This window comes from Lagopus leucura, unplaced genomic scaffold (genome assembly GCF_019238085.1).
Source record: "Lagopus leucura isolate 7727_CA_CO unplaced genomic scaffold, USGS_WTPT01 Super-Scaffold_702, whole genome shotgun sequence".
NCBI lineage: Eukaryota > Metazoa > Chordata > Aves > Galliformes > Phasianidae > Lagopus > Lagopus leucura.
In genome coordinates, this window is record NW_024962254.1 from 11,870,055 (window position 1) to 11,897,404 (window position 27,350).

At 39.1% G+C, this 27,350-nt stretch overlaps 1 protein-coding gene across 3 annotated transcripts in view; it reads right to left on the reverse strand.

Moving 5' to 3' along the window:
- The window catches only part of PDGFD (platelet derived growth factor D), a 134,056-nt gene that overhangs the window by 20,777 nt on the left and 85,929 nt on the right, over positions 1–27,350 (reverse strand). For all 3 annotated transcript variants that reach the window (XM_042862605.1, XM_042862604.1, XM_042862602.1), the window contains 2 exons: positions 9,318–9,377; positions 3,581–3,782 (listed from right to left, as the gene is read on the reverse strand). In XM_042862605.1, the coding sequence (XP_042718539.1) occupies positions 3,581–3,782; positions 9,318–9,377 (262 nt within the window). The remainder of the gene's footprint in view (positions 1–3,580; positions 3,783–9,317; positions 9,378–27,350) is intronic.

Sequence of the window (27,350 nt, forward strand, 5' to 3'; positions counted from 1 at the left end):
GAACCTCTTCAGTATGGAAACTACTATTTCAGAAGAACGAGAGATCAGAATTTCAGTGGGATTGTAACTGCCTGCATGAAACAAGGTTCACAATATATGGGCCTATTATAGACTGGCAAACCAATTATCAGCTGTGGTATGGGTCAAGTAGCAAAAGCAGGCCAAACCATCACTGTCATACATGGACATAGCTTCACTGAAATCAATGGAATTGAACAGCTTATTCCAGTGATAAATAATATGCTGCAAGTTTCACCAGCTCTTAAAGAAGGTTTAATAAGAAAAGCTTTCACTGCAATGACTTAAATAACGCCACGTAAAGCATGAGGGAAAATCTCATTTGTTACAGAGGGGGAAGAATGTGAATGTAGATCTGAATTATGCTGTGAAATGAAAGAATGTGCAGCATTTGCATGCAACAGACACCTTGGTTCCCAGTTGAAGAAGAGAGGAAGAGTTATACTGTTTTTTTTTTTTTTTTTTTTAGCAGAGAGAATACTTTGTATTAGCAGCTACTCTAGAAGGTATTCCATCTACTCAGAATATTCATGTGTGCCATGAGCAAGGTCTGGTGCACTGAAACTTGCTGGCTGCAATCCCAGAACCTTTCGAGGAATTGTACATGGATGCCTGCAGTAATTTATTGGCCACTGTTTGCAAACTCCTGAGAAATGACATTCCTGAGCTCAAACTTTGTTTAACTTCTTCCTAGAGCATTGATAATTACAAGGTATTGTTAGGGACATGGTGCTACTTGCTTGATATTGGGAATCTGCTTGGCAATGGATGGCAGAAACATTCCATTAAGACTTGTGGTCTCATCTTGCTGCTCCCTTTCTACAGAACAGTTTGGCAGTGCTAGCAAGTGTTTATTTATTTAACCTGAAAGTCGCCAGATGTTATTACAAGAATGTCCCATCTGATTAATTTCTCCTGATAGCCAAAGGCTTCTTGCATACTGTTTCTCAAAAAGAACATGATCTAAGGCAGGTGTAGTCCTGCTCATTACCAGAATGAATCCACATATGTTATGAGGTCTATTTATGAAAAACATGTATTTCTAAAGATGACTCCTTACTTTATGTAGACATTAGGATCTAATTCTATGATAGGTATTGAATTCTTTCTCTTACCAAATTACTGTGACACTTGAGGTCAACTACAACATATTGGTGTAAAGCAAAAGGAATTATTTAAGGGATGTACTTTGAAAGAACCTGATTTTTTAAGTCTAGAATAAGCCTAAGGCTGTAGATGACCCTGCCTTCAGCAGGGAGGTTGGATTAGGCAATCTCTTGGTGCTTTCCCACTTCATCTAATCAGTGATCCTGTTAGTTCCAGCTTTCCTAAAATACTGTATTTATTTCCTTAATCTCGATTCTTATCTCAGTGGATTACTGAATGGAAAATGAAGAAGTACAATTTAAATGTCATTTATTATATATTTCTGTCATCAGAATTGTCATTCAGCAATACCACCTCTTAAACTCAATTTTCTGGCACAATTTGGTATGAGTAGAGAGTTGGATAGGATCTCATTAGATTCGTTTATATAATTTATACGACATGTTCTGAAAATACTGTGAGAGACAAGCAGAGATTACATCAAATTTTTCTAATCTGCTCCATAGCTGTTCTGAGTAAGGATAAGGAATAAAACTCAAGCTGGAACTAGAAGCAGAAACGATAGATATCTGAAATAAAGGATGACTTAATCTATTGCTCTTTTTGCTGCAAGGTTATCTCAGCATCTATAAACATTCCCCAGAGATCTACAGTGTTTGTGTTTAAAATATACCAAGCAGTTCCAATTTAAAGACTTGTTAAAACTATTCCCTGCTCCTGACATCATTCAAGAACAACCCTTTAATCTTCTCAATAGTTAATGACTAAATAAAAATTCTTAACTGATTTTTTTAAAGCTGATTGTGCTGAGGCACTTTTGTCCAGAGGGCTGCTAACACTCAGAGAGTTTGGCCTTTACTTTGAAGGCAAAAGGAAAAAGGAAAAACTGTTACAAAACTTTTTTTGGTGCTTATTTCTGTTTCCAAGACAAAACAAATTTTAATAAAATAAATCAAGAGGTATTAAAATAATAACTAGAAAAATCTTCATACTTTTATGTTTTGAAAGACAAGACAAATTAAATTTATGCTAAATGAAAAAAACTTTTATAGATCTGAATTTTCTGGGCACTACCAGGAGATCAGATTGATACCTGTATCCAACATGATCAGCCTACATAAAACAGCAAATGGTATTTTATATGTTTGTGGTCATGTGCATTTATATGGGGTACACAGTCACATATGCTCTTAGAATCACATGAAATTTGGAGAGCAGAACGAAGTTGCTAATTATCTTCTATTAAAATTAAAACAGACCTTTGACTTCTTTTGGATATATGTCTTCAGAGCTGCGTCCAGCCTCCCTGTTTCAAAGACCCCTAAATGAGATCAAATTGATCTCAAAAGCGATACAGTTGCAGACAGGTGACACAGCACAGAATATGGGGCGCTGTGGTTGTCTGAAACTTTTGATGAGCTAATGTGGAATTAAGCAAGGTAATCCAGCTTTCAGTAGATGGATGCTCAGGGCTTTATCGCAGATGTCTTTGAAATGCTGAGCCAAAAACCAGAGATGGTCACCACCTTTGAAAAGCTGCAGCCTAAATCGGCTGTACAGCTAATATCCTGTACGTGCTTGCAATCATTCTGCTGCACCAAGGTCAGCAGGCGTAGGAGAGCCAACAACTTCACCACTTACACTCAGGATAGTGTGGCCACATGTCAAGTGCCAACCAGGAATGCCATTTGGCTTCTGTCAACTCCTGATTCATGCCCAGCAGTGATGTGGGAGAATGACACATGGCCTGGGCCAAAACTAAGCAGAGACCATGCTGACAATTTAGATGATTATCAGTAGTGGCTTTTTTTATTGTTATGGGTTTGCTATCTTATCATCTCTTTACTTCACCATTTGGTGGATTATTTGAACTAACAGAAGGAAACAAGAAACATAACCCAGAAATGTGTTCTTTGCTCAATTACAGACAAGGATGTTAAGCCACAGTCATGTTTGCTGGCAACATAATGAAAAACAGCAAGATGCTCACATCCTAAAAAAACAGCTGCATGTACAGGTGTCTGCAGCAGATGCCTCCCTAAGCACAATGTGATAAAAGTGATTATTTCTTACTCAACAAAGAACAATCCCAAACAGGGTATTTAACGGAGGATGATAGTGCAGGTAATTAGGAGCCCCATGCCTTACACATAAAGTAATGTTTAAGAGAGTGAAGCTGAGAACCATCTGTACTTTACACATGGGTCTGTGTTTGTGTTTGCAATCAGTTGTGGGCAGTTTTCAACCTGATTCCTCAGATTTCTAAGCTGATATCCTACTCAGTAAGGTTTAAATGTCTTATTCCTGATTTTAACTGATGGCACCTTGCCCTGTAACTCAAAAAAAAAAAAAAAAAAGGCAACAGAATGTCATATTTGAACAAAGGACATTTCTAAGAGGAGCAAAGGAATAACCTGCTTTTCCCATGAGAGATGTACTCTGTGGTTTTTCCTACCTTTGGACTTCCTATCATGGTAGCTCCTGCCTCGATAATGGTGGCCACTTTCTGTGTACAAATTCTCGAGATCTTCTTTCCACGAGTCTGGATTGAAGTGTTTAAGCAGATCTTCCACAGTGTCAAATGCAGCAATAGTCTGATCCAGGGCCTCTGCTGTGAGCGTAGGGTCGGTCACTGATGGAGAGGGATATGAGACCCCCTAAGAGTGACATACATCTCAGTGTACTTGGAAAAATTACACCACCATACAAAACAATTAACAACATTCCCATTTCATTCAGCTACTTTGGGCCATCTTTTGAAGTTCTTAGCTGGGTCAGGCAGCATTATGACTGTGTTCTATTTTGCAAGGAGAAGAGACACCAAACTCTCAATGGAATCCAGGAGGAGACAGTACTGATGGACTGACAACTTAAACTTTCCTCAAAGAGGATGGTGGTTTGCATATGTGCCAAGAAATAAGGGAAATGCCTTTTGAAATGACTGGGATGGCCATGACCACAGCACAGAGATGCCTTACAGAGCTGGGTTGATGCCTTTGCCAGTCTGCCAGCTCTGTTGGTAAATCTGTAAGACGCAGTTCAGAAACTGCAGCAGAAAAAGACAAAGCCAACAACTCCTCTAGATTTTGTGTCCCCCTTCCGGCTCAGTTAAGACTTGAAAAGATGGCTTTTAATATTCCCAAGAATTATATGTTATGAAGTACTGATAAATTCTTCCACTCATATAAAAAAACATGCTTAAAAAAATGAAAACATGATATTTGGATCTCAGTAACGTAGTAATGAATATTAGGATTACCAACATTGTGTTATCCTCACAATAATATAATACCAAATAGAACATTATTTCTAAGCAGGAAGGGCCAACTACCACTTTTTGAGCATACCTGCCTCCCAGTAAATTTGTAGCACAGTTTGACTTTACAGAAAGACTGCAATTACTTCATTTTTACTGGAATTAACTTTAAAATTTCTTCTTGTGTGATTTAGAAACACAGTATTCAGAACCCTGATGGCACGTTTTTTCTTGTCGAAACACACCTCCTAATATTTGTGTAAAATATGCAAAAGAAAAGCTAATAATGCACATTTGTCAATTTCTGGAGAACCACAATAAGAATAGTTGTTTTTCTCCAGTAAAATGCCTATTATAACACAAAAGTTTTCTTTGGATTTTTGTTTGATAAGTCAAATTATCAGGGCAAAGCACTGGAAATTGAAGAAACTTTCTTCTGAAAACTCAGCCATGAAGCAATGTAGTAGAAATATGATATTTAAAATAAATATTCCCCCCCCCAATTTTTTTTTGCCTGATCTCTCAAGAAAATACATATGTTAAACCATTAATCTCTGTGATTAACTTAACTCAGTTGAGTAGTAATGAAAGGCTCATCTCATCTCATATGTTACTCATACGTTTGCAGGACTGAATTCTTCAAGAGTTGCTAGAATAGTTTTTGAAATAATCATTTGTTTTGTCTTTGCCTGTTAGTTGTATCACAAAACGTATCATCCTTAATATTTTATTGCTTTTGATTTTTCAAAATATGGACAGTCTGAAATATTATGTACAAGAAAGAGAATAAATTGAAAGCATTACAATAGCATGGTCAAGAAAGCCAGGCTCTACCTTGCTGCTTATCATCAATAGCAGAAGAAGTTTCAGAGGGCACATTCATGCCTGCAGTGCCTCTAGAATGCAGTGCTAAGATGCAGTACAGGCTCTAAAAATTCATGCCCCCAAAAGGGAAGGTACACCTCAAAGCTTCTCTCCTGACTTCTAAGTGGCTTGAAACAGCCACTGCCAAAGAGATGGGCGGCCTTGGAAATGAGAAGCTCCTGCCAGTGAAACACAGCACTGCTATCTAGGGTGCCGTCACTGATCATCGTGCAGTGTGCTAATGTAGCCTCTGAGGTTACAAAGGAAAAACACATCAAAATGCAGCTAGCTTATTGAGAAGAGTGCATGGCTCGTCTGTGATCACAGCCTGGCTACGAACTGGCAATCCCCACTCCCTTTCAGAAGAGACAGAGGTAGAAGGTGCAAGGATGCTGAAGAATTACCAGCACAAAAAGTGGTTTGCACTGGCAACCCAGTGGAGAACAGCAAGGAAATCCAAACATACCATCATCCCTGGTGCCATTTCATAACAGATCTGTGGATCAGCCTGTGAATTTGCAGAGCATTTCAAACTAACAGGCAGCAGGGATTCCCCATTTTCTTTTCACACAAAAACCCCCACTTGAAAGATTTGTGCAACCTAGTTTGCTTAAAGAAGAAAGCTTAACTTTTTTTCTCAGTGACAGCCAAATCGAGAGGAATTATTGCAACAGCTCAGATAACCTCCTGGCAGCTCTATCATGTGACAGGCCCAAAAGTAACTTCAAAGCTGCCAACCCAACTGCCTCCCTTTTGTCCTGCCAAGAACAAAACACAGCCTACAGAAGAGCTTGGCTCCTTGTAATCTGGCTTCTCAGATAGCATCCAAAGAGGACAAGAAGCAAGAAGCAATGAATAGCAAAGACTTTCCACATTATTTATTTCTTCTGTATTTCTGAAAACACATTTTTAGTTTCACGGGATACAAAGGTATCTTTCCTGTCAGTGCTATTACTCAAAATTTCTACCGCATTTCCCCCATTCATTATGTTCTCTATTTGTATTGTGAAGCTGGCAGGCTTGTCAATGTGCATCCCAGTTGTTTGTTGGTAATGACATTGCATCACAAATTAAGGAAATTAACTTAAAAAGGAGTGCATTTTGTTTACTTTTTTTTCCAGGTTAGCCATTCTATGTTCATAGAATCATAGAATCATAGAATTTGCTAAGGACAAAAATACTGGTTTTAGCATTCTGAGGGAAAACATGAAATATGGTTGTGTGTCTGATACAACCTCGGATGAGAGCATTTGCTCAAATTCAAATTTTCATTCTAAGCAATGTAAATAACCCAGATTCTAGAATGGTCCTTTGTGTTACCTGTGGGTTTCAGGAAAAAAAAAAAACAACAACAAACATATCAGTCATGCTAACAGCTGAACAAAATGTCATCTTGTCAGCATCTGACAGGTCCAGGTTTGCCCTTCAGAACCCTCAGGACCACTACAGAACACCTGAATGTTACCCTCTTGAAGAATGTCCCAGCCCTTGGACTTTCTGCCTTGGTGGTATCTTTTGGAAAAATTGTTCAACCTCTTCACATTACTTGGAGGATAAAAAAGGTCTAGTGGGTGCAATGAACACCAAATGGAAGATGGTATGCTTGGTTGGATAGGGGATCGTGTAGGAAAAACAATGAAACTGGAGAAAATGAAAAAACTTGGGTTTTGCTACTGATTTAGCTGTAAGCTTCTGCGGCCATCAGCACTTTAGCTCTAACGTTGGTATTGAACTTCTCTGCCTCTAACACCCTAACAACAAATATTTAGAAATGAGTAGATGCAGAAAATGAATTAAATTAAAAAAAAAAAAAAAAATCAATACGAAAAAACCAAAATACCTGGATTACTTTTTGACATACTGTACCACTTATGATGTAAAGAAGGATAATTAACATGGTGTTTAACAAATATGTGATCTCATTTTCATAGTTACCTGATGAGGGAGCCCTCGCCTTACATTTTCTAACAGAATCATAGAATTGTTTGAGTTGGAAGGGACCCTTAAAGGTCACCTAGTCCAACACCCCTGCAATGAGCCTAGGGCTTGATCAAGTTGCTTAAAGTCTCATCCAGCCTGACCTTGAGTGCCTCTAGGGATGGGGCACCCACCAGCTCTTTGGGCAACAATGCCAGTGCCTTACCACCCTTATTGTAAAAATCTTCTTCCTTATACTCAATAAAAATCTTCCTTTTTCCAATTTAAAACAATTTCCCCTTGTCCTATCACAACAAACCATACTAAAGAATCTGTCCCCTTGTATCTTCTAGCTACCCTTTAGATACTGAAAGGCTACTGTCAGGTCTCCCCGGAGCATTCATTTCTCCAGGCTGATCAGCTCCAGGTCTCTCAGCCTGTCCTTACAGGGAAGTGTTCCATCCCTTGGATCATTTCTGTGGCCCTCCTCTGGATACATTCCAACAGCTCCATGTCTCTCCTGTACTGAGGACTTCACATATGCAGTACTCCAGGTGAGGTCTCATCAGCACAGAGAAGAGGGACAGGATCACCTCTTGCTTTTCTGGGCACACTTCTTTTGATGCAGCCCAGGATGTGTTTGGCATTTTGGGCTAAAAGGGCATATTGCTGGCTCACGTCCAACTTGCAATCCAGTACTACCAAGTCCTTTTCAGCAGGGCTGTGATTTATTCTTCCACACCTCACTTTGTACTGATGGTGGGGGCTGCCATGACCTTGCACTTGGATTTGTTGAACTTCTAGATGTTCACCTGGGCCCACTGCTCAAGCCTGTCTAGATCTCTCTGGATGGCATCCTGTCCCTTGGGCATGTTGACTGCACCACACAACTTAGTGTCATCTGCAAACATGCTGAGGGTGCACTTGATCCCACTGTAGCTGTCACTGATGAAGATCTTTAACAAGAAGACCGCTGGTTCCAGCACTGTCCCTTGTGGGACACTACGTCACTCATCTCCATCTCATTGCTGAGCTGCTGACCACCACTCTCTGGGTATGATCTTGGAACCTCAGCCTACCAAATTTTTAAACAACATATTCTATCAGATAAATTCTTTATTTCAATCCCATATTAGAACGAAAATTGAGTTTATATCTTTCAATAAGACAGTCTCTTAGTACCTTCCTCTTGGCACAGACAGATCTCTGACCTGCTAACATTACTACTGAAGACTTTCAACAGAATTAGTTCAAGGTTATCATAGCATTTGATCACAAAGAGCAAGTGGTAGCTGCAAACTCAAGGGCAACTGCAGATGAGATTGGATTGACTTCTTTTAATTTTGGCACTACAGAATTTTCTCTCTGCTCGGTGTCTGGCTTAGACACTAATCTGTAGAATTTACTCTTTTATTTTCTGCTCCTCCACTGGCATCTCCTCTTAACTTCTGAAACAAAGGTGCTGTCAATAAACTCTCTTCCATAAATGTTCCAAGCATGGATCTCAAATTCTGCTATGAGCACATGTGTAAGAGGACTGCTCATATGAAGAAGTCTAATGCTACATTGCTACTTCTAACAATATGGGCTGACAATTTAAATTTACTTGAGAAATGTGGGAGAGGACATGTTTTTAGCCAAAGACACAAATCAAGTGCAATGTAGAGAAAAATAACTATATGCTTCACTTTCCCTTCTGCTTCTCTTACTTTCCTTTTATTTCCCTTTCCTCTTCCTGAATCACATTTCATTGCTGGATATGGAGACTTTAGATACAGTGTTTTATGACTTATCTTAAAATCTTTAAAAAGCCTTATATGAAGAATGAAAAGCTAAATCCCTTTCTCTGTCGTCTGTTTTTAGTCTACTATTTAGATCAAGAACATTTCATAAATGAAAACTATAAGGAGTTCGTATCTTTTATTTTCATCCTGGCAGTGTGAGTTTAAAAAATGTTTCCCAATGGCTGGTCACAACAGCTGATAGCATACTCTGAATCTTTTTTTCCTTAAAAATACACTGATTAAAAATCAGTAGTTTGATAATCACTTATTTCATCATCTGCCAAAGGTGAATACATGGTTCCTCTGCATAGGCATTATAATAGTGATTTGGATTCAAGCTTATCAATCCAAAATAGAAACAAACTACTTACTGAGACAGAGCTTGTGACTGATTCCCAGTTAGTTTCTGAGGCTGCATGCTGGAAATCATCCTAAAGGGGGAAAAAAAAAAAAACCCACAGGAAAAATCACATTAAGGCACTGTCCTAAATTAACTACAGAACATAAAGTCTCAGCATTCAACACGTCATCTCTTTGAATTCTATTCCATGAAAAAAGAATTGCCATATATAATTCCTAAACTCTTCAATGGCAAATGCTACTTTCATTCAGGTTTCTCCCTTCTCACTCTCTGTGAATAAGACCCTTGCAAGCTTGCTGAGGCAGGGCCAGGTATTATTATTACTTGTAATATGATACACATTTGTCTTCATAACAGGATCTAATCTGGCCAATACCATTACAAATATCTTCTAACTAGTATTAACCACTTCTGCATGTATACAATCAGAGTGCAGTGCTGTTTCCCAAACTGACCCATTATGGAAAGACTGTGGACAAAACCTGGGTACTTAGTTATGGTAAAAAGCAAAGTAAATTAATCCACTTGAAATGCAGTCCCAGTATGACTGTCCTGCTCTTGGTCTTTGTACTGAACAGGATTCGCTCGTCTATGCAAAGCTCTGAATGGCACTATGCCATTTAGACCAAGAAACATAGCCATTATACATTTACACTAGAGGGATCATATCACAACTCCTCTGGGCATTTATGATTAAGCTGAGCAAGGGAATAGGATTTATATCATCTAACTTTGAATAAAGCAAACATCTAAGATAGCCTTCTATCCATTTACAGTCAACTAAATCTAGCATTTTTAGGATGCAAATCATCTGATCTATTTTAGATACCTAATCTGGGATGACGTGAATTGGATTATAAAAAATGCTTTTTCCTCTCCACTGTCCACAAGGGCAGCCTGAGGTAACTAGCTTACATACAGATGTCAGTATTGTGTGTAGACATTGATCTCTGGTCAGCTGAATCCCAATTCACTCATCTGACTAGTGATGAGCACTCATTACTTAAATGATTGGCATGAACAGACAGGTAAGGAAAGTGGACTGAAGTGACAGCGTACAAAGATTTTCTTTTCTAATAATGGAATCCATCAAGAATTTAAAGAAGATGGATCAATGTCTGATTTCATTTTACAGTGACTCAGTCTCTGCTATGCATTTAAGTTGACAATTTAGACAGGAAAAATGGAAGACCGGCTATTCAGCTGGTCCAACCTAGACTCAACTCTGCATGGAACCATATATATATGCAAATATTTGTTATTTCTTATGAATTGAAAAGAGAAAAATTATCATATAATCTGTGAGTTCACAGTGCTCCTTTTCAACCCAGGTCATTCTATGATTCAATGATTCAGTGATTCAATGATTCAATGATTCTGTGATTCATCAATTAATTGCCTTCCTTGCCAAGAAAGAACAGAGTTGCTTTTAGACACAAATTTCACGTATCTGGTACCAAACTGTTTTTTGTTTGCTATAAAAAGAAATTAAAATGCCCTAAAAGACATACAATTGTTTATTCAATATTGTTACTCTTACTCTTCCTTATACCATTCCTTTCTTTTGATGAGGCAGCAGAACTATAGTGATTTATTTAGTACTTAAGATTAGTAGAAGTTAAGTAACCCCCATCTAACTATAGTGTCACCACATGATCACTGAAACTGCAGGGCTGTTAAAACATTAATAATTATAATGGACATTTTTTTCTGTGAATACAAAAGCAAAAGATTATTGGAAAATTATTCCATGCAGGCATTTTATAATGAGTAAGCAGATCAACAAATGTTATGATCAGATCATAAATAATTCAGGAGTGGTAGATTACCTTGTCCAAGTTTTCTATAAATCTGATTGCCCAGTTATTGACAAGCAATGCTCTGAAGTACATAGAAATGGATTTAAAAAGCTCGTGGATCCTCTGGTTGTAGTTGCCAGTTGCAAAACTTGGAAATCATTTCCTATCTGTCATTAACTTCCATTTATCATTTCCAGAAAAAAAGTGGCATTGAGTCCTAAAGCATTATTTCAAAACAGGAGCAATCTGCCTCATTGAATGCCTGGAGACAAGACTGCAGACAAGGAATAATTTTGTGTTTGAAGTGATGGCCCCCTTGTGCTATCTAATTGTATACATAAAAGCTGTTTCTTTAGTCTATGATTCTTCGAGATGGCTGATGACATGGAGCCCCTCCAACACCCTGAGATAGGCAGGTGGTACACATGCCTCTTGGATCCCAAACCTGATGACTGTGTATTTTGATTCTGTGATTATATTTCATCTGCATAAACTATTCACAACTAGATGGCTTTGTTCCACCATCGCTTATGGCAGCTGCAGTCATTTTTGGCTTCTTAGAGCTTTCAACTTCTACAGTTTGAAACTTATTATTATCTATGTCTTCTGCTTGCTTGTTATTTCAAATAATGATATCAATGTGGTTCTCATCATTGCAAAACTCTCTCTTTCTTTTCTCACCTAAAAAACCTGAAGACATATCTATTTTCACTGCTATCTATTCAGTTCATACTACCTTGCTTATGTGAATTTGCATATGATCACTTGGCTTTGTTCTCTTCATGACTTAAAATGCCATTAAAACCTTCAGTTAAAACATTAAAAAAGTACATGTTTTTAAACTAAATGCTGAAAAAACAGAGCGGCAATAATTTGGCTACAGCACCCTGACAACAACACTTTTGTTCACATGTGCACCATGGTAATACAAAACTATATGAGACTTTACTAAAGCATTGCAATTACTGTTCTACAAGCAGCAAAACTACAGGGCTTTTATTTATCTTCTTACAGAAGTTACTTTTACTGCAGAAAACTGCCTTTCATACCTCAACTTCCAAAACTACACCTCAGGAAGCTAAACCCTGAATGTGTCCTCTGAGTTATACATGTATGGATGTTGACATATTGTCCATGGATCCATTTCAGACAAAGATAAGCTACTCTCTTCCTCACAGACTGACTCTGTTTGCTCTCTGTATTTGAGCACTGATCTCAGTAAGTGAGATGGTGACACAGGCAATATTTTGCTTCTCTACAGGCTTTCACAAGTGGAGACTGTGAGGCCTAATTCAAGGATCAAGGATACACGAGACTGCAGACAGATACCACTGGCTGCTCAGGAGCTGGGAGGCTCAAGCCATGGGGTTTGCAGGGTCATTGGGAAGAGGAGACATGAGGAAGATGCCAGGGTTGAGGCTGGGCCTGTTGAAAGCCTGCCAGCCTGCAAAGCATGTTGTCCACGACTCCCTTTGCTGTACCATGAATCCAACAATGTGAGTCTTCAGAGCCATGTTGAATTGCCATCCGGTCCTCACGTTACAAACAAGAAGCGCTTTCTGGTATTTCTGCAGTCCTTGATTTTTTACACGCTTTATCACTGTAATCCTGTGTCATGCTGGTGCTGGAGGTCTTTCCAGGTGTGGAGCCTGGGACAGCCCACAACCACAACAGCACAGGCACAGCACTGGCAGCTCTCCCTCCAGATGAAGGAAGCAGCCTCGTATCTCTGCAAACTCATCGCTTGTCACAATCTGCAGGCCCTGGTGCTAACTAGATTTAGTGAAAGTTTGTTTCTTTAAGGAAATTAAGGAGCTAAGGAAACTAGGGAATGATGAGTGTAACAAAGGAAAAAATAGCATAGAGAAGCTGAAAGTGCTGCTACAGCTCTACGCATGGTTCATTCGTAGTATTTAGATGTCAGCTTCAAACCACTTAACAGAGAAGCTGCAGAGAAGTAATAGTGTTAAGGGATATGCTCAGCCTCGAAGCAGGTTCTGCAAAGCCAAATGAGAGCAAAAGGGAGCATGTTCAAAGAGTTCCAGAGCAGAAACAGAAAGAAATGAGGATTTTTCACTAAAGCATAAAACTGAATGGCTGGGATAGTGGCAGCCCTGTAAGAAAAAATAGGGTAAATTAAGAAGAGATGAAATTATCCGAACATTGAAATTAATAAGAGAAAAATTGATGGCAGCTATTTTAAAACAATACTCAAAATGCATTTATTGCACAGCATTATCAGAGCTGTGAGCAGACAGGTAGCCGATATGCAGATAAGCTTGCAATATATAACTAATATATAGCTATATCAAACTATTCTAACTGCAATAAGGTCTTTCTTTTTTTCTGTTTTTGGCCCCTACAACAAGCATTAATGTCATTGTTTTCTCTGAACACTGAAATTTACTGTTATTAGATTTTATATAGAAAGCAACAGATGTTTCTAGCAAATAAAACACAAACTCAGTATATACTGTGTACCAGCAGCACTGTTAGGACAAGTAATAGGCAAAATAAAAGTCATAGTTCCATTAAAGATAATGCTGTTACAAATACTCAGGTTTTTACACCTCCACTGATTCATAATAATTTCCCATGCAGTGTTTCAGTATAGTCCAATTTCTATTCTTAAAGAGAAATAAAAAGATAAAGATGTACACTTTGAAATACCGCTACTGTGTTTTCAATCCATCACATTATGAGGTTTAAACTTTCCTATCAGAATGATATTTATTACTACTTTTCCTAAAGATGCTAAAGGATACCTCTTTTCTGGCAGGAAACCACTCACTGGGGATGGATAGGCTACATCTTTCTTATCTACAGTGATGGCCAAATCACCACTCCATAATATTCTGGTGTCTGGGTTTCAAAATAAAAGATGTTGAATTTGGAAAGAGTAAAACAATGATTATTTGTAATGTAGAAATCATGCTGTACAAAAGAACATAGTGGAGGATAGTGCCTTGCAAGTTTAGAGCTCACCTAACCTGGTCTCTCCAGATAACAACCTGTAGTTAGCTCCAAGAGGCCATTACCAATGATAACATGGTCTTTTCTTTAGCAATGCAAGACTTTAACAAAATCAGGAAGCTGTAATCAGAGCTGTAACTCAAAGGGCTGAAGGTCCCCTACAAGGACAGGATGAGAGCTGGGGGTCCTCAGCCTGGAGAAAGCTGTAAGAAGACTTTATAGCGGCCTTCCAGTACTTGAAGGGGGCCTACAGAAAAGCTGGGGAGGAACTTTTTATAAGGGCATGTAGTAATAGGATGAGGGCAAACAGCTTTAAACTGGAAGAGGTTAGATTTAGGCAGTATCAAAAAGAAATTCTTTACTGTGAGGGTGGTGAGACACTGGAACAGGTTTCCCAGAGAGTTTGTGGGTGCTCCCTCCATGGAGGCATTCAAGGCCAGCCTGGATGGGGCTGTGAGCAGCCTGGTCTAGAGGGAGATGTCCCTGCCTATAGCAGAGAGTTGGAACTACATGATCTCAAAGGTTCCTTCCAACCCAAACTATTCGATGACTCTGATTCTAATCTAAAGCCAGTCATATTCAAATTGGAAGTACAATCACGTTACTTCTGATGGAAACTATTACTGGAATAGATAAGAAATGAATTTTAACCTTACAGAATTTTCCTTTCTATTTCTTGGTGCAGTCCTATAAGGCATGCCATCCACAACACCACTGCTCCAAGGTCAGTAACAAAAGGTCAGACAGCCTCCACCAAGTGTCTGATCCCAAGCATGATACTATGATCCCTGTCCTTTAAAAGAAAGCATAAATTAGTTTCTGAAGTCTAATTGCCACTACATATCAGTGATACAACCTTATCAGTTATGACTAGTTAACATTAGTGCAAAATGATATATAAAATCACCCTTGATTTGCTCTGACACATTTATTACTTATAACTGAGCACGAAGCATAAGATGCTTAAAATTTGGAAGTGTGAGTCTGTAATAATGATTTAGGTTAACTGCAGTTTGATACATCTAAAGTAAAAGTAAGACTGAAACAGAAAAATACATTTAAAGATATTTGATCAATACTTCTTTTCATCCTTCATCTAGTTTTGGAATTTAACATTGCTGGTTGTATAGCATGACAGTGGCCAAGACCCTGACATTTAAATGATCCTTGTAAAAGGTCAGACAGTACTCGTTGAAATGAGACAATAAATGTGCCTTTGAAAAATCGGATGTCACCCAGCATTAAGCTGCCCATGAGCACCCCATCTGATGCATATACCCTCGAGGGAGTGCATGGGACTTTGCTGCGCAAAGCACGCATTAGCTTTGATTTCTCTTTCACCACAAACTCCTATCCTTAGATGTCTGTGTACATAGGATTATGTTTGTTAGTAGCAAATCCAGTGCATGCTGCACTTAAGCAAAATATAAACTAACCCAAATTCACTGCAAGCATCTGCAGTTCCCCCGTCATCATTTTTATCAGAATAGTAAATTTTACCAGTGCATTTAGATACTAGGATGCACGGCTTGACACAATTTTCCACATAGCCTCTTCCAAACCCTAATGATTTCAAGCAGATCCATCATCATCAGTAGCTCAGTTCATTTTGAACCTAGTTAGGTTTTCTTTCCTCTTTCAAGCTCCTCAGATTGGATGGCTGTCTCCAAGCTAAATTTGTTTTTACTGCACTTACAGAAGTGCCAGCTTTGTCCTTTTCTTCCTCTCTGGAGTGTTCCTCCTGCAGTGCTTCTGAAGAGATGTTTTATCTCCTCTCAGCATCCGTTTTATTATGCTAAGCAAGCCAAGTTGTCTTGGCCCTCACTGAGAAATGTCTTCTCCTCTGAAGACTGTCCTGTGGCCATTCCCTGTGCACAGCCCAAGAAAGATGTGTTTGCTCTGTGTTATGGGGACTACAGAAAGTATCCCAGGAAAGTGCAATTGCTGCCTCATTAGTACTTCTATGCCTAGTACACCCACAGATATTCTTCCTTAACTATGCTAACCAGTGAGACACCATTTAGCAACCAACGTTTTTATTATTAGTCTCTGAGTGATCTCCTTGATCTTTCTGGACGGTTGCATTTCACTGCAAACCAGCTCTCTGGTGCTCAAGGTCACCCAGTATTCCTCTCTGATATTCTGATTTTCCAGTTCATGGGCAATGCACTTTAGCTCTGTGTGTGCTGCAAAATTCATTAACACACTACAGTGACAGGTTGTGCTCTTGTCCTTCGGGCCAAAAATAAAACTGATCATAAGACCAAGCCTTTAGAAACTCCCGTTAGTGAGCTCTCCCTTGTTGGATACTCCCTCTTGTATTACAGCAAACTGTATCCTCTTCAACTGCCTAGAGGCTCTTTTATTAATTGCCATCTCCTGTTAATTGCCACCTCCTCCAGTTAAGTGAGTGTCTTCTGCATGGTGCCAGGTGAGATCCTCCTCTTAAGTCCGGTTAGTTCTGCTGTACAGAACTTCCTTCCTCTCTATTCTTTATGCCTCACAGGAGCTCCTTTAATAAACAGATACGGATTTTTTCTATTTTCCTGTACTTTTAACTACATTCTCCAGAGTCAAGTGCCCTGTAAGCTATCTAGGTCAGACTAATGAGCGTGCAGTAGCCCTGGCCACTCTTCTAGCACTGATGCTATATATTTTTCTGCATTTACTATGGGAGGCCATAAGAGCCCATGTTCAGCATATCTCACTCTAGGCAACTCAGGCGTGTGAAGTTAATAGTGTGGCTGCTCTCTGTGCTCTCTGTATCGTATAGAAAGAGAGATTGGCTGCTGGTAGCAATTCTTTGTGATTCATGCAGGCGGTCTGCAGTGCCCATCTCTGGTGTTGAAGTGCACCTGACCACAATACTGGCCCAATTTAAGAGCATTCTGATCTCTCTGTGGTGCCCTATGGGGGCACAGCTGTGGGGAGGGGATGGTGTCATGGAGCTGAAAGGTAAGCAAGAGATTGGGCAGAAGTGTCCCCAGGAGCTGCAAACTTCCAGCTTGGAGTCCAGTGCCCTTGAGAGGAGGACCTTAGTGAACTTCTGTCATGCTGACTTGCAGGGTTTTTGGAAGCAGCTCCCTTGTAACAGTGGAATCTGCCCTGAGCAAAACTGAGAAAGCTGACACTCTGCTTGCCCTGCAGTGTCCAGGTGGGCAAAAAAGTCCTCCAGAGTTAACAAAAGGCAGAGACAGCTGGTTATTTCGGGTTCTTCTTGTTGGCATTGACTTATCCTAAAAGGGAATGTGCTTCAGGGCCCTGGTACATGGTTAGAAGGAAAGGGGACAACTATTCTACTAAGTAGATCTAATCTACTAAGTAGACTAAGGCTGGCTGTGGAATTACAATAGTTTAAATATTCTTAAAGCAATGGAAATTTAGAGGAACAGTTTATTTCAGTTTAACACTAATGACCTAGAAAATGTCACAGAAATTGAAGCTGGAAAAAAAAACATTAGAAGTTGGAAAAAAAATAAATTAGGTCTTTTAAAGACCATTTAATACAAAGAAATATTCCAGGACTACCAGAGGTCAGGAGCAGAGGTAGGAAAGAAAAATAAACTTTCATTTAGAAGAATGTAAATGGAAAAAAAAGGTCTAAACCAGAAATCATATTTGGTATCGCAGACAGACTCAGAAAGGAACTAGTGCCAAGAGCCTGGGCTGAGAAAAAAGGAACAACATGAAACTAATCTGCAAGTAATTTGGTAGCATGGAAAGCTAGGTGACACATAAGGATACTGCAAGAGTGTGGAGAGCAAGCTTTCTTCACACCAAAGGGATATCAAAACTCCCCAAATCACAGCCTCCTAGGGTCCATGGGAAGAGGTGGGTCCTCTCCACACTGCTGGGGTGCGGCTGAGCATCTGCATATCCTCTTGCCATGGGCAGGGCTGTGTGCTCAGAACACCATGAGGCCTGTGGGCACTGGTGGCTTTGCTAGAAAACAGTGATGTGTTCTCCACACAACAGCCACAAGCAGTCAGTTTTAACCATTGTAATCCTGGTATCGGTCCTGGTATCAGTATCAAAATTGGAAATTGCTCCGTAATCTTATCTACGAGGATGTCAAGGAGGATCCAGACTCATGCCATTGCTGCCTTGCAATGCTGGTCTGAGCAGACCAGGGGTTCTTCACTTCCTTCAGCAATGCAGGCTTACAGGGAGAAAACACCAGGAGAGAGCCAGGTCTCTGATTGTGATTTAAAAAATCGAGTCTCTCCTGAATACCAGACAGCATTTTTTTCTGGACCTAAACTACACTCTGAGCTTTTATTGCTGGTCCTAATTGAACTCTCTCATCCATCCTTCCAGCTTTGTTCGGGATGACAAACCCTCCTGAACATGCCAAGGCTCCACCAGAAAATCAGCATCTGTGAAAGCCTCCAGATGTCACGTGCTGGCATTACAAGCATTTTCTCTGCTTTTGATCTCTTTCATAACGCATCTGGAAGATGTTCCCTAGCTAGTATGGAGCTAGCAATGCCATCTTTTTTTTTCATCAGAGCTAAGTAATGATGCTTTTTTTTTCTGTATAAACTCATTGATACCACTGACTGTAACTCACTACAGAAAAGACCAATCTCCACATAAGAACTCTTGGGCTGCATTTACACTAGTATATAAAATGAGGTAGTGATCCACAAGAAATGGCCTGCAATGCTGGAAATAGCCCAGTATCTGTGCTAGCTCCCACACTAACCACGCCAACAATGCATGCAAGAAAACCTGTTCTTATGCTTTGGCTCATGGATAGCATGTCTGATTGGCTACTGTATAGTTGTTGCTGACAATTTGGGATACAAGGAATTCTTTATTAGAGGGTCTGATCCTGCAGGAGTTTGTACTTACGTAACAATTTTTTATAATAGGATTTATCTCATCAAGTTTAAAGTGAATAGGAACCCTGCAACTAATAAAAGATGAGTGTGAATATGCATATGTAAGGAAAATCAGAAACAGCCTGTGACACATCTGTCATCTACACTGTTGTGAAGATACGCATGGACTTTTATAAAGTGCTCGGAGTAAAACAGAAGGCTGCAAATTTAATAGAGAAGTATGTCTTAAAAAATCTAAATCAGATTTATGCAATGCTATGACTGTCTTTGGAAAAATTTTGCATAGCATGAAGGTCATTTGAGCTAGAACAATGTGCTGAGCACAGAACAGTGCAGGCTTGCATGCACAGGGACTTCTTCAGCACAGGGGAAGGAATTTTTCTGATGACTTGTGCCTGGAATTGCAGAGTCAGATTGAGACTGAACATTGTGAAAAAGAAGTGCAAAGATTGCAAGAGCTCCAGTTACAATGCATCCCAAGGAGGAAGAATGGTAAGAATAGTCACTGGCCTCTTCCCAGCCACCAGACTCATGCAAAAATCAAAAAGCTCTGTGGCTCGGCATGTTCTGAAGCCAAGGTTTGCTGTTTCATCTTCTTGGCTTTGAATCTGGAAATGCTGCTCTCCATTTTGTAGTCAAACAGTTTCTTAAATTAAAGAGTATCTCAGGTAAGTCTGGCACATAAACATCCAAACAGAAGAGTGCTGCTGACAAAGCCCTTTGTTTAACAATCTGGCAATGCAACCCACTTTGATGGTACAGAATCCCTGACTGCAAATAGGAACAACACAGGATGCCTCTGCAGTGCCTTGCCGAAGTTATGGCACTCCACAGAGGATCTGTGTGCCTGTCTTCCAGGTGGGAAAATTGGAGCTGTGAGGTGTCTGGGCCTGTAGGGCCTGGCCCAGAGCCGCCACCATAAGGCTCATGAGAGCAGCAGGCAGCAGCCAAGTCTGCCAGCAGCTCAAAAATAACCCAACAAAAAGCATGTCCGTCTTTGTGAGGGCATGGAAATCTCAAAAATACCACCTAAGTCCAGCAAAGGGGAAGTTTACCCTAGAGAAATGCAGCCTAATGTCTTTCTAAATACAAGCTGAACAGGAAGATACACCTAGGAAACCATGGAGCTCAAAGACAGACTGTGCTAACAGAGGAAAACACACCGATAGACATTCCCACTGTCATGGCAACCAAGTTGGCCACGGTCATACAGACCCGGCTAAGCATGCTTTCAGGTGTTACACTGTTCTCATAGACAGCCCTGGAAACACTTGAGATTCACAGGTTCACACAGATTCAGTTCCCTTCACTATCACAGAGTTGCTGTAAAAAGCTGAGAAATGGTGGAGAAGTTTTGAAAAGAATATTAAAAAGCCTCTGTTTGGATTGGATAGCCCGATTTTTCTTTTTTTTAATTTTTTTAAGATTAAAAGCTGAATGCGGGTGCTACTGCTTGACTAAGCAATAAACAAAGAAGAGTGAAAGCACTCTACAAAGATCTGAAACAGACAGACACACATGACAGACAGATTTCTTAATCATAAATTAGGAAGGAATGTAATTGCATTTGCAAAAAGGCAATGGTATTGCCTTTGAAAAGAGGATATTAAAACTGATTTTCAAAGAAAAAATGTCTTTCTGATAGTGATTTATTAGTCTATGGTTAAATCTCCCACGAGGAATGCTCCTACTCTTGTTATATTCAAAAATATTAACAGATGAACAACTGGTACACTTACAAAGCAGAAAATTCTTGTCCTTACAGAAAAATGGGCCAAACGACTTCATAACTCTAAATTCTCAGATATATGTTTGGCTGCACCACATACTACTGAAAAGAAGCCTACAATCCCTTCTAAATTTAGATGTGGAAACCTTAAAATGAATTAGTATCATTTGATCCAGGACTGTAAGCATTTTCCAGCGATTACGGCTATTGCAACAAACAAGGCAAGGATTTATTCTGCAAGCAATTAAGTAGGCATTATTCTCAAAGCTTTGTTTCCCCTGGTCTGCCAAAAATGACAAAAACACAGTAAAGTGTTCTAAGGTTGAAACAGACTTGCAATGCAAACTTGGGCTAGATCAGTACAAAAGCAAGCTTGTGCTGCCAGGCTTTGTAAAATAATGTTGACACACAACTGCGTAAATAATGGTGTAGCACAAAACATAAAGTTGAACCTAGGAGCCCGCCTCTACAAGACATGCAATGTAAAGGTGTGGAAGTCTTATTTTGAATTAAAAGGAAACTGCAATTAACACTTGCTGTGCAGTGTCTTCACGGGTTCTTCAGTGTAGGTTGGAGGTCTATCACATTTCAATTCACCAGTCATTTTTGCTGGAGCTTTGTTGGAAAGAAGACCTGAAAGCAGACTGCCTTCCTATTCTTCTCCAACACAGCTCACACAGAAGTTAAACTGCACCTTCAGCTTTTGTGCAAAAGTAGAAGAGAAACTGATCAACAGGAAACACAGTGTGGGAAGAACACACCATTTCCTCTTCCCCTGCAGCCAGACAAGAGTTACTTGACAGCTCTTCACAGCACTGGTAAACAAGCCCAGTGTCTAATTAATCTCTTACAGAATCAAAAAAATGGCATCTCTGTTCTCCCTACAATTTTGTAATCTAGAATTAGATTTCTATTAAAAAAACCTCCATCTAGTGTTACCAAAGGAAATAAAAAGTGAAATGTTCATATATTATTCCATATGATAACATTCTAAAGTTGATAGTAAAGCAGTTAAAGGGCAGAATATGGATTTACAGTGCCAGCATTATATCCTCAACTCAAAGACCTCAACTTTACAATCCAACAGCTAATGTGACGGACAATTTAATGGGAGTCGTTGAAGAAGTCTGACTGTAAACTCACCTTATTTTCATATGCATTGTGGTACTGCTTGGGGTAAACATAACTGATAATGAGTGGATTTAATCTTCCTCTTTAGTGTAGAGAGGCCCACACATCTATCATTCAATTTGCTACTCCCCACCCGTTCTAGTGGTGTCCTCCTATTGGTCAAATTTACAATAGATTTTAGCTACAAAGTCTTTCCTAGGAGCCTTGTGATGTCTTCCAGTAGGAACTGTACTGAGATGGTAATGGGGCCATCCCTATTATAATACTGAAATACCATATCCAAGCTATCATTTTTTGCTTGGTTATAAAGATGCAAAAAGCTGTGACATGCAATAGGATGGCTTCCACCTTCTCCCATAGCACAGTAAACACCCCTCTTCATTTCAGGTACTACAGTTTTGATTTCCTAACTTTCTGCTACCTATAAATGCCTACTGCTGATTAAGAATATTGCTTTGTGAATAACCTCAAAAATCTTCACAATATACAGTGTAAATGAAGTGACTGCTTTTAAGAATGGCAAGCCAGGATACATAAATCCTTATGAAAAATAATTAATTTTAGTGCAAAAATGTCTTGAATACCCTGTGTCCATTTATTTTTAACTGTCACTCATTCACAAGGATTACATACAGTTAGGAATCATAGAGTTATTTCTTTCATTGTCAGTGGTTGCTTATGATCTTACCAATGCTCTGTGACACTGAAAGTCTGTTAGAATTCCATTCCTCCATATTTTAATAGGGATAGCTTGATATCTGAAAAACTGGGGGAAGATTAGCTTTCTTTTTTTTTTTTTAATGTATCCAGCCACTAGGGCTATAAACTGACTGTGAACTGAGAAGCAGCATGGACACGCAAGCTGAAGGGATAGAAAACCCACCATGAATCTTCACATTTTCCCAAACATAGCCAAGCAGCCTAGAAAAATCACATTCCACAGCTTCAGCATACCTGCTGCCCTTACTGTCTATTCATACACACGATGCAGTTGTTTACATCTCACTACCATCATGGTTGCACGCTTCTTGAAATTTGCATCTTTCAATTTGCTTCCACTGTATTTTTCAAGAAATTAATTTGATGCTACCTAGGCTTTTGAGAACTACCACAAAAATAAACTCTGTGGGTTTTTTTTTGTTGTTGTTTAACATACTACCCTCTTTGTACTGGACACGATGATCTTTTTCTGCTTTCATCTTTGTATCTCCAACTTACCTTGGAAAAGTAGGAATTTCCTCTTTGGTCACTGACTTCCTAAGGCATTCTTAAGACTGGTAAGTACTGCCAGCAGGAAATGCAGTACTTCAAAATCTAAGGCTGCTGTAAAGGAGTGATGTCTTTAAAGTCTTGTTAGAGTCAATTACTCGGGACAGGATGCTGGATTTGGAAATAACATGCTTGTATTTGTGTAATCCTTTGAAGTTGTAAAGTGCTACATTTTCTTGTCCTTGGCCCTTGCCATGAGTTTGGTGAATTCTCACACAATGCATAACACTATTTGATTAAAGATGTATTTTCAGCACGAACTGAACACAGACAGGATTGCTGTTATGTTAAGACAGATCGATGACAATGTTCTGTGAGGCAGCCACACTTTAACTGAGCTGTCGACAGTTCAGAGATGGAGGAGAACAAATGGCCAACTCTCCACCATGCTGTTCTAACAACAAAACTGCCAGGCACACATGCCTGCAGCTGAGAAAACACGGACAACTAGGTCTATTTTTCTTTCTGATTAAAACAAATGTTTTATCAGTTGAAGTCTGAAAAATTCCAGTAACTTCTGTGTACTTACTGGGCTTTGCTTCTTCTGGTTTTGGTATCTCCCTTGCCAGAAGGTCTGTATTTCCCTGGCTGTAACTACATTTCTCTCATCCAAGCTTCTGGCAGACTCTTTTCACCTTTGATACATCCCCAAACCCAGCCTCAACTTCACAGCCAGAAGTTTTGCCAAGAGGCTGATGTACTGAAATGGCCCTACTTTTGCTCTGCTTTCTGCCTGATCCACACCTGCCTTCCTTCTGTTCTAGACCTGGTCTTTCCTATTTCATGCTGTTTGGGGTTTTCTCCTTCCAAGCCATCCTGACACAAGTCCTCGGGTTTACACAAATCTCTCCTTCACTGCCTTGTTATAAAAGTTTCCTTATCTGCCATTCTCCCTGTAAAAGAGCAAGTGATGCTTGCACATCTTCCTGGAAAAGATGGAGGATTTCTTACTCATCCTTGATGATGCAGATTGATGTTGCTTGTCACACTGTCTCTGTCCTTTGGATTTTTTATTTATCCTTTCAAATTTTAGGAATCTTTACTTGTTTGGGTCTTCGGTTCCCCCAAACAGTAATGCCTTTTGGCATTACTGCTGCCCTTCTCTTTACAGACTTCCCTCTTTCAAGGTACGTGCTTCTTAGATGTGATGTTGAATTGATTCTTTTAATTAGGAACTTTTGTTGTCTCTAGAGCAGATAATGCTGTCTGTAAAACTGCCCATCCGGATGTGCCTTGTCAACCCAGTTATTTCAGCATCGTTATCACTGAGCTATTTCACTTCCACTTTTCCTTCTTTCTTCACTATCTTCGGTTCTCCTCTGAGTATCACAAGAACAGAAGCGTTCCTGCCTACCACACAGTTTCTCTTGTTTACCACACCACCTTTCTTTCTTCATAAAACCCTGCTGAGGGACAAGTTAGGTCTGTGAGATGAATTAAACAGCAGACTGAGACTTGTTAAATGCTCAAGAATATTTAATAAATGGAACGTATTGCTTCTCTTCATATCTCGGTACTCTGAGATGCCTCCAGATGCACAGAGGCAAAATTTCCCTTTTTACCATGTTATTTTACGTTGCTTTTTAAAGCACTGTAGCACCTTGCAAAGTCAAAACAATGTGCATGGATAATCTCTTAGATAGTCCGTTTATGTAAAGTTAAGAAAAGAACGTTAAAGATTTTGGGCAAGTTTTATCTAATTAGAAAGGAATTAATTATGATCTACTGAAAGATGTACCTCTGGCTGTTAATTTTATGAGGATGATATGCCTTGAGCAAAAGCACAGAAATAGGCTTTTGCAAGAACTTAAGAAAATACGTTTTCTCATATAAGTTGTTATGAGTTTTGCATGTGGACTGTATTTATATATATATATATTTATGTCTAACATGGACAACAAAACAAAACCTAAATCAGAGAAAGAAAAACAGAACAATTGATAAAGCTTCCCCATGTGCGAGCTTTGGCTTCTTCACTGTGAGATCTAGCTCATGTTCAACAATTTCATTAACCAAGACATTCCCCCTCCCCACCCTCTTCCTTTCTTTTCTACCTACGGAAATTTACTGGGATTCCTTCTGTGGATTATCTAAAATTGGGGAAGGTGCTCATGCACCATTATCATGCCTGTTGTCACATGTGATATATTAGCTTTTCAGGCAGAATATTTTGTCTTGGAGACAAACGTGAAATGTCTGTTCTATGAAAGAAATGACAAGCTAAAACAAAATCACAGCAGTGTTCATGCAGCTTTTGGGTTGGATTCAGCCCTGGGGCCGGTGATAAAGAATCAGTCATCTTTTATGGTCTTTATGAATCTGGTGGCTGAATCTTCTTGCTATCACATTAACTCTTACAAGGAAGTCTGCTTATTACTTATTTAAAAATCTGCATCCTAATGTTGCATTATTTATGCAAAAAATATTCTGAAATAGAGGGAGCCACTCACTTAATACAGAATGATCATGACTAGGAGTACCAGGATCAGCTTTTATTCTGTACATTTTAATTTTCTGTTTGTGCTTTGAATTTTTAGTGTATTCTTGTGAGCTTAACAGCCAAGTACCAAATAATTTAAATGTAGCATTTGAACCGGTCAGCATTTTTTGCATGTGAAAGTAATTAAATTTTATTAGGCTGTCTGTGCTGCTTTAACCCACTTTGTGACCAATGTTCTTTTTTTGACCACAAGCAGTGAACTATATCCTGAATGTTTGGCACAAAGTTGTTTTTTTCCAATATTCCACAGTAGATCAAAACCTAAAGCTCACCATATTCCATTACTTTTTTAAAGGCTTTTTCATGCAAAAAACCATCACTTTAAACAGGTCAAAATTATTTGGGACCTAGCACATTGATGCACATTTTGACATATAAACATATAGTGGGAAAGCTTCTGTTTTTACATCCATACGTACATCATTTTTGGTTTACAATTCACAAATAAGCAAAGGTTGTCATTGATACCATATGATATCTCCTAGTCACAAATGATACCAAAAAGAAAAGAAAGGTAAAAGCACTTACGTTTGTATACAACTGTAAAAAGATGTATGTGTAAACCTTTTTTACCTTGTATCTTTGTACATATCTATGTTCCAAGCTTTCTTGGAGCTCTTGTTTACAACAATGATTTCAGTCACGGTTCCAAAACATGGATTTAATTTAAGACTAATGAAAGGATTAGCAAAGTAATAACAATTTACTGTGATAAATGTATAATATGTGCCTCTTCCAATAAACTTAAAATTATTGTTTTAATTAGCAAATGGAATTCAACATCTTCTAGATGTCTCATTAAAATGAAATTAGATGCAGGACAGGGAATTTTAATTCAAAACATTCACTTCCATTGTTGGAGCACATTCCTGAATTAGTTTCTAGATTATTTTAGTAAATGTCCCTGCTAATGTACTTGTAAAATGTAGGGTCCAGCCTTGTTAACATTCCCTCTCAGAAAGAGGATGTAGGAAGAATTTCATTTCAAAAGGAAAAATAGGATTGTACACAGTGACCTCAAGGATTATTTCCACATGTAATTTAATTTCAATTTCTACATCTCAAAATAATTGACACTGTATTCTTAGTGATTACTGAATATCAACTTGCTAAGCTACACAGAAGATCCCTCAGCTGAGGCAACTGCTCTGAAAGCAAAGGTAGAATAAAATTTTACATCTGTAAAGATTTGGAAAATTCACATCTACTTTGAAGTATGCTGGAGCCTCTCTCCTGACAATGCCAATCTCCTCCTCAGCAGCTGTATGAGTAACCAAAGATAACTTACTTTTTTCTGTATCACATAAAGTGTTTGCTGTGTAACACTATGTCCATAGAGTGAGAAATGATATAAAGTGTGAGAAAAAAAATGGGTATATCTCAATGGTTTGTGTATCATAAATTAATGTTTCTATGGTAACTCTCTGAAGAAGAGTAAAATTTATTTGTTTGAGAAATAAGCACTTAAACTGATAATGGCAGGAAGGAATTTCAAACAAATTTGCAGTTAAGCGTGGCTCATGCCTAATAGCCATCCTGGGTTTGCTCCAGACCATTTTTGCTCTCAATCTGCGAAGCTTGAAGGAAAAGACAGTTTTTAAAGATGTTCAGGGGAGACATTTCTCTGTGTGGATACTCAGATTATGCCAACAAACTACAAAGATACAGCAGGAGGCCTTGGGTGTAAAATATCCCTAGACATGAGCTACCAGCTGTGCATACTTACCTACTTCTGCACCATCACAGATCATCACAGAGTATGACTGTCTTCTTGCCATAGCAGGACACTTGACTCATT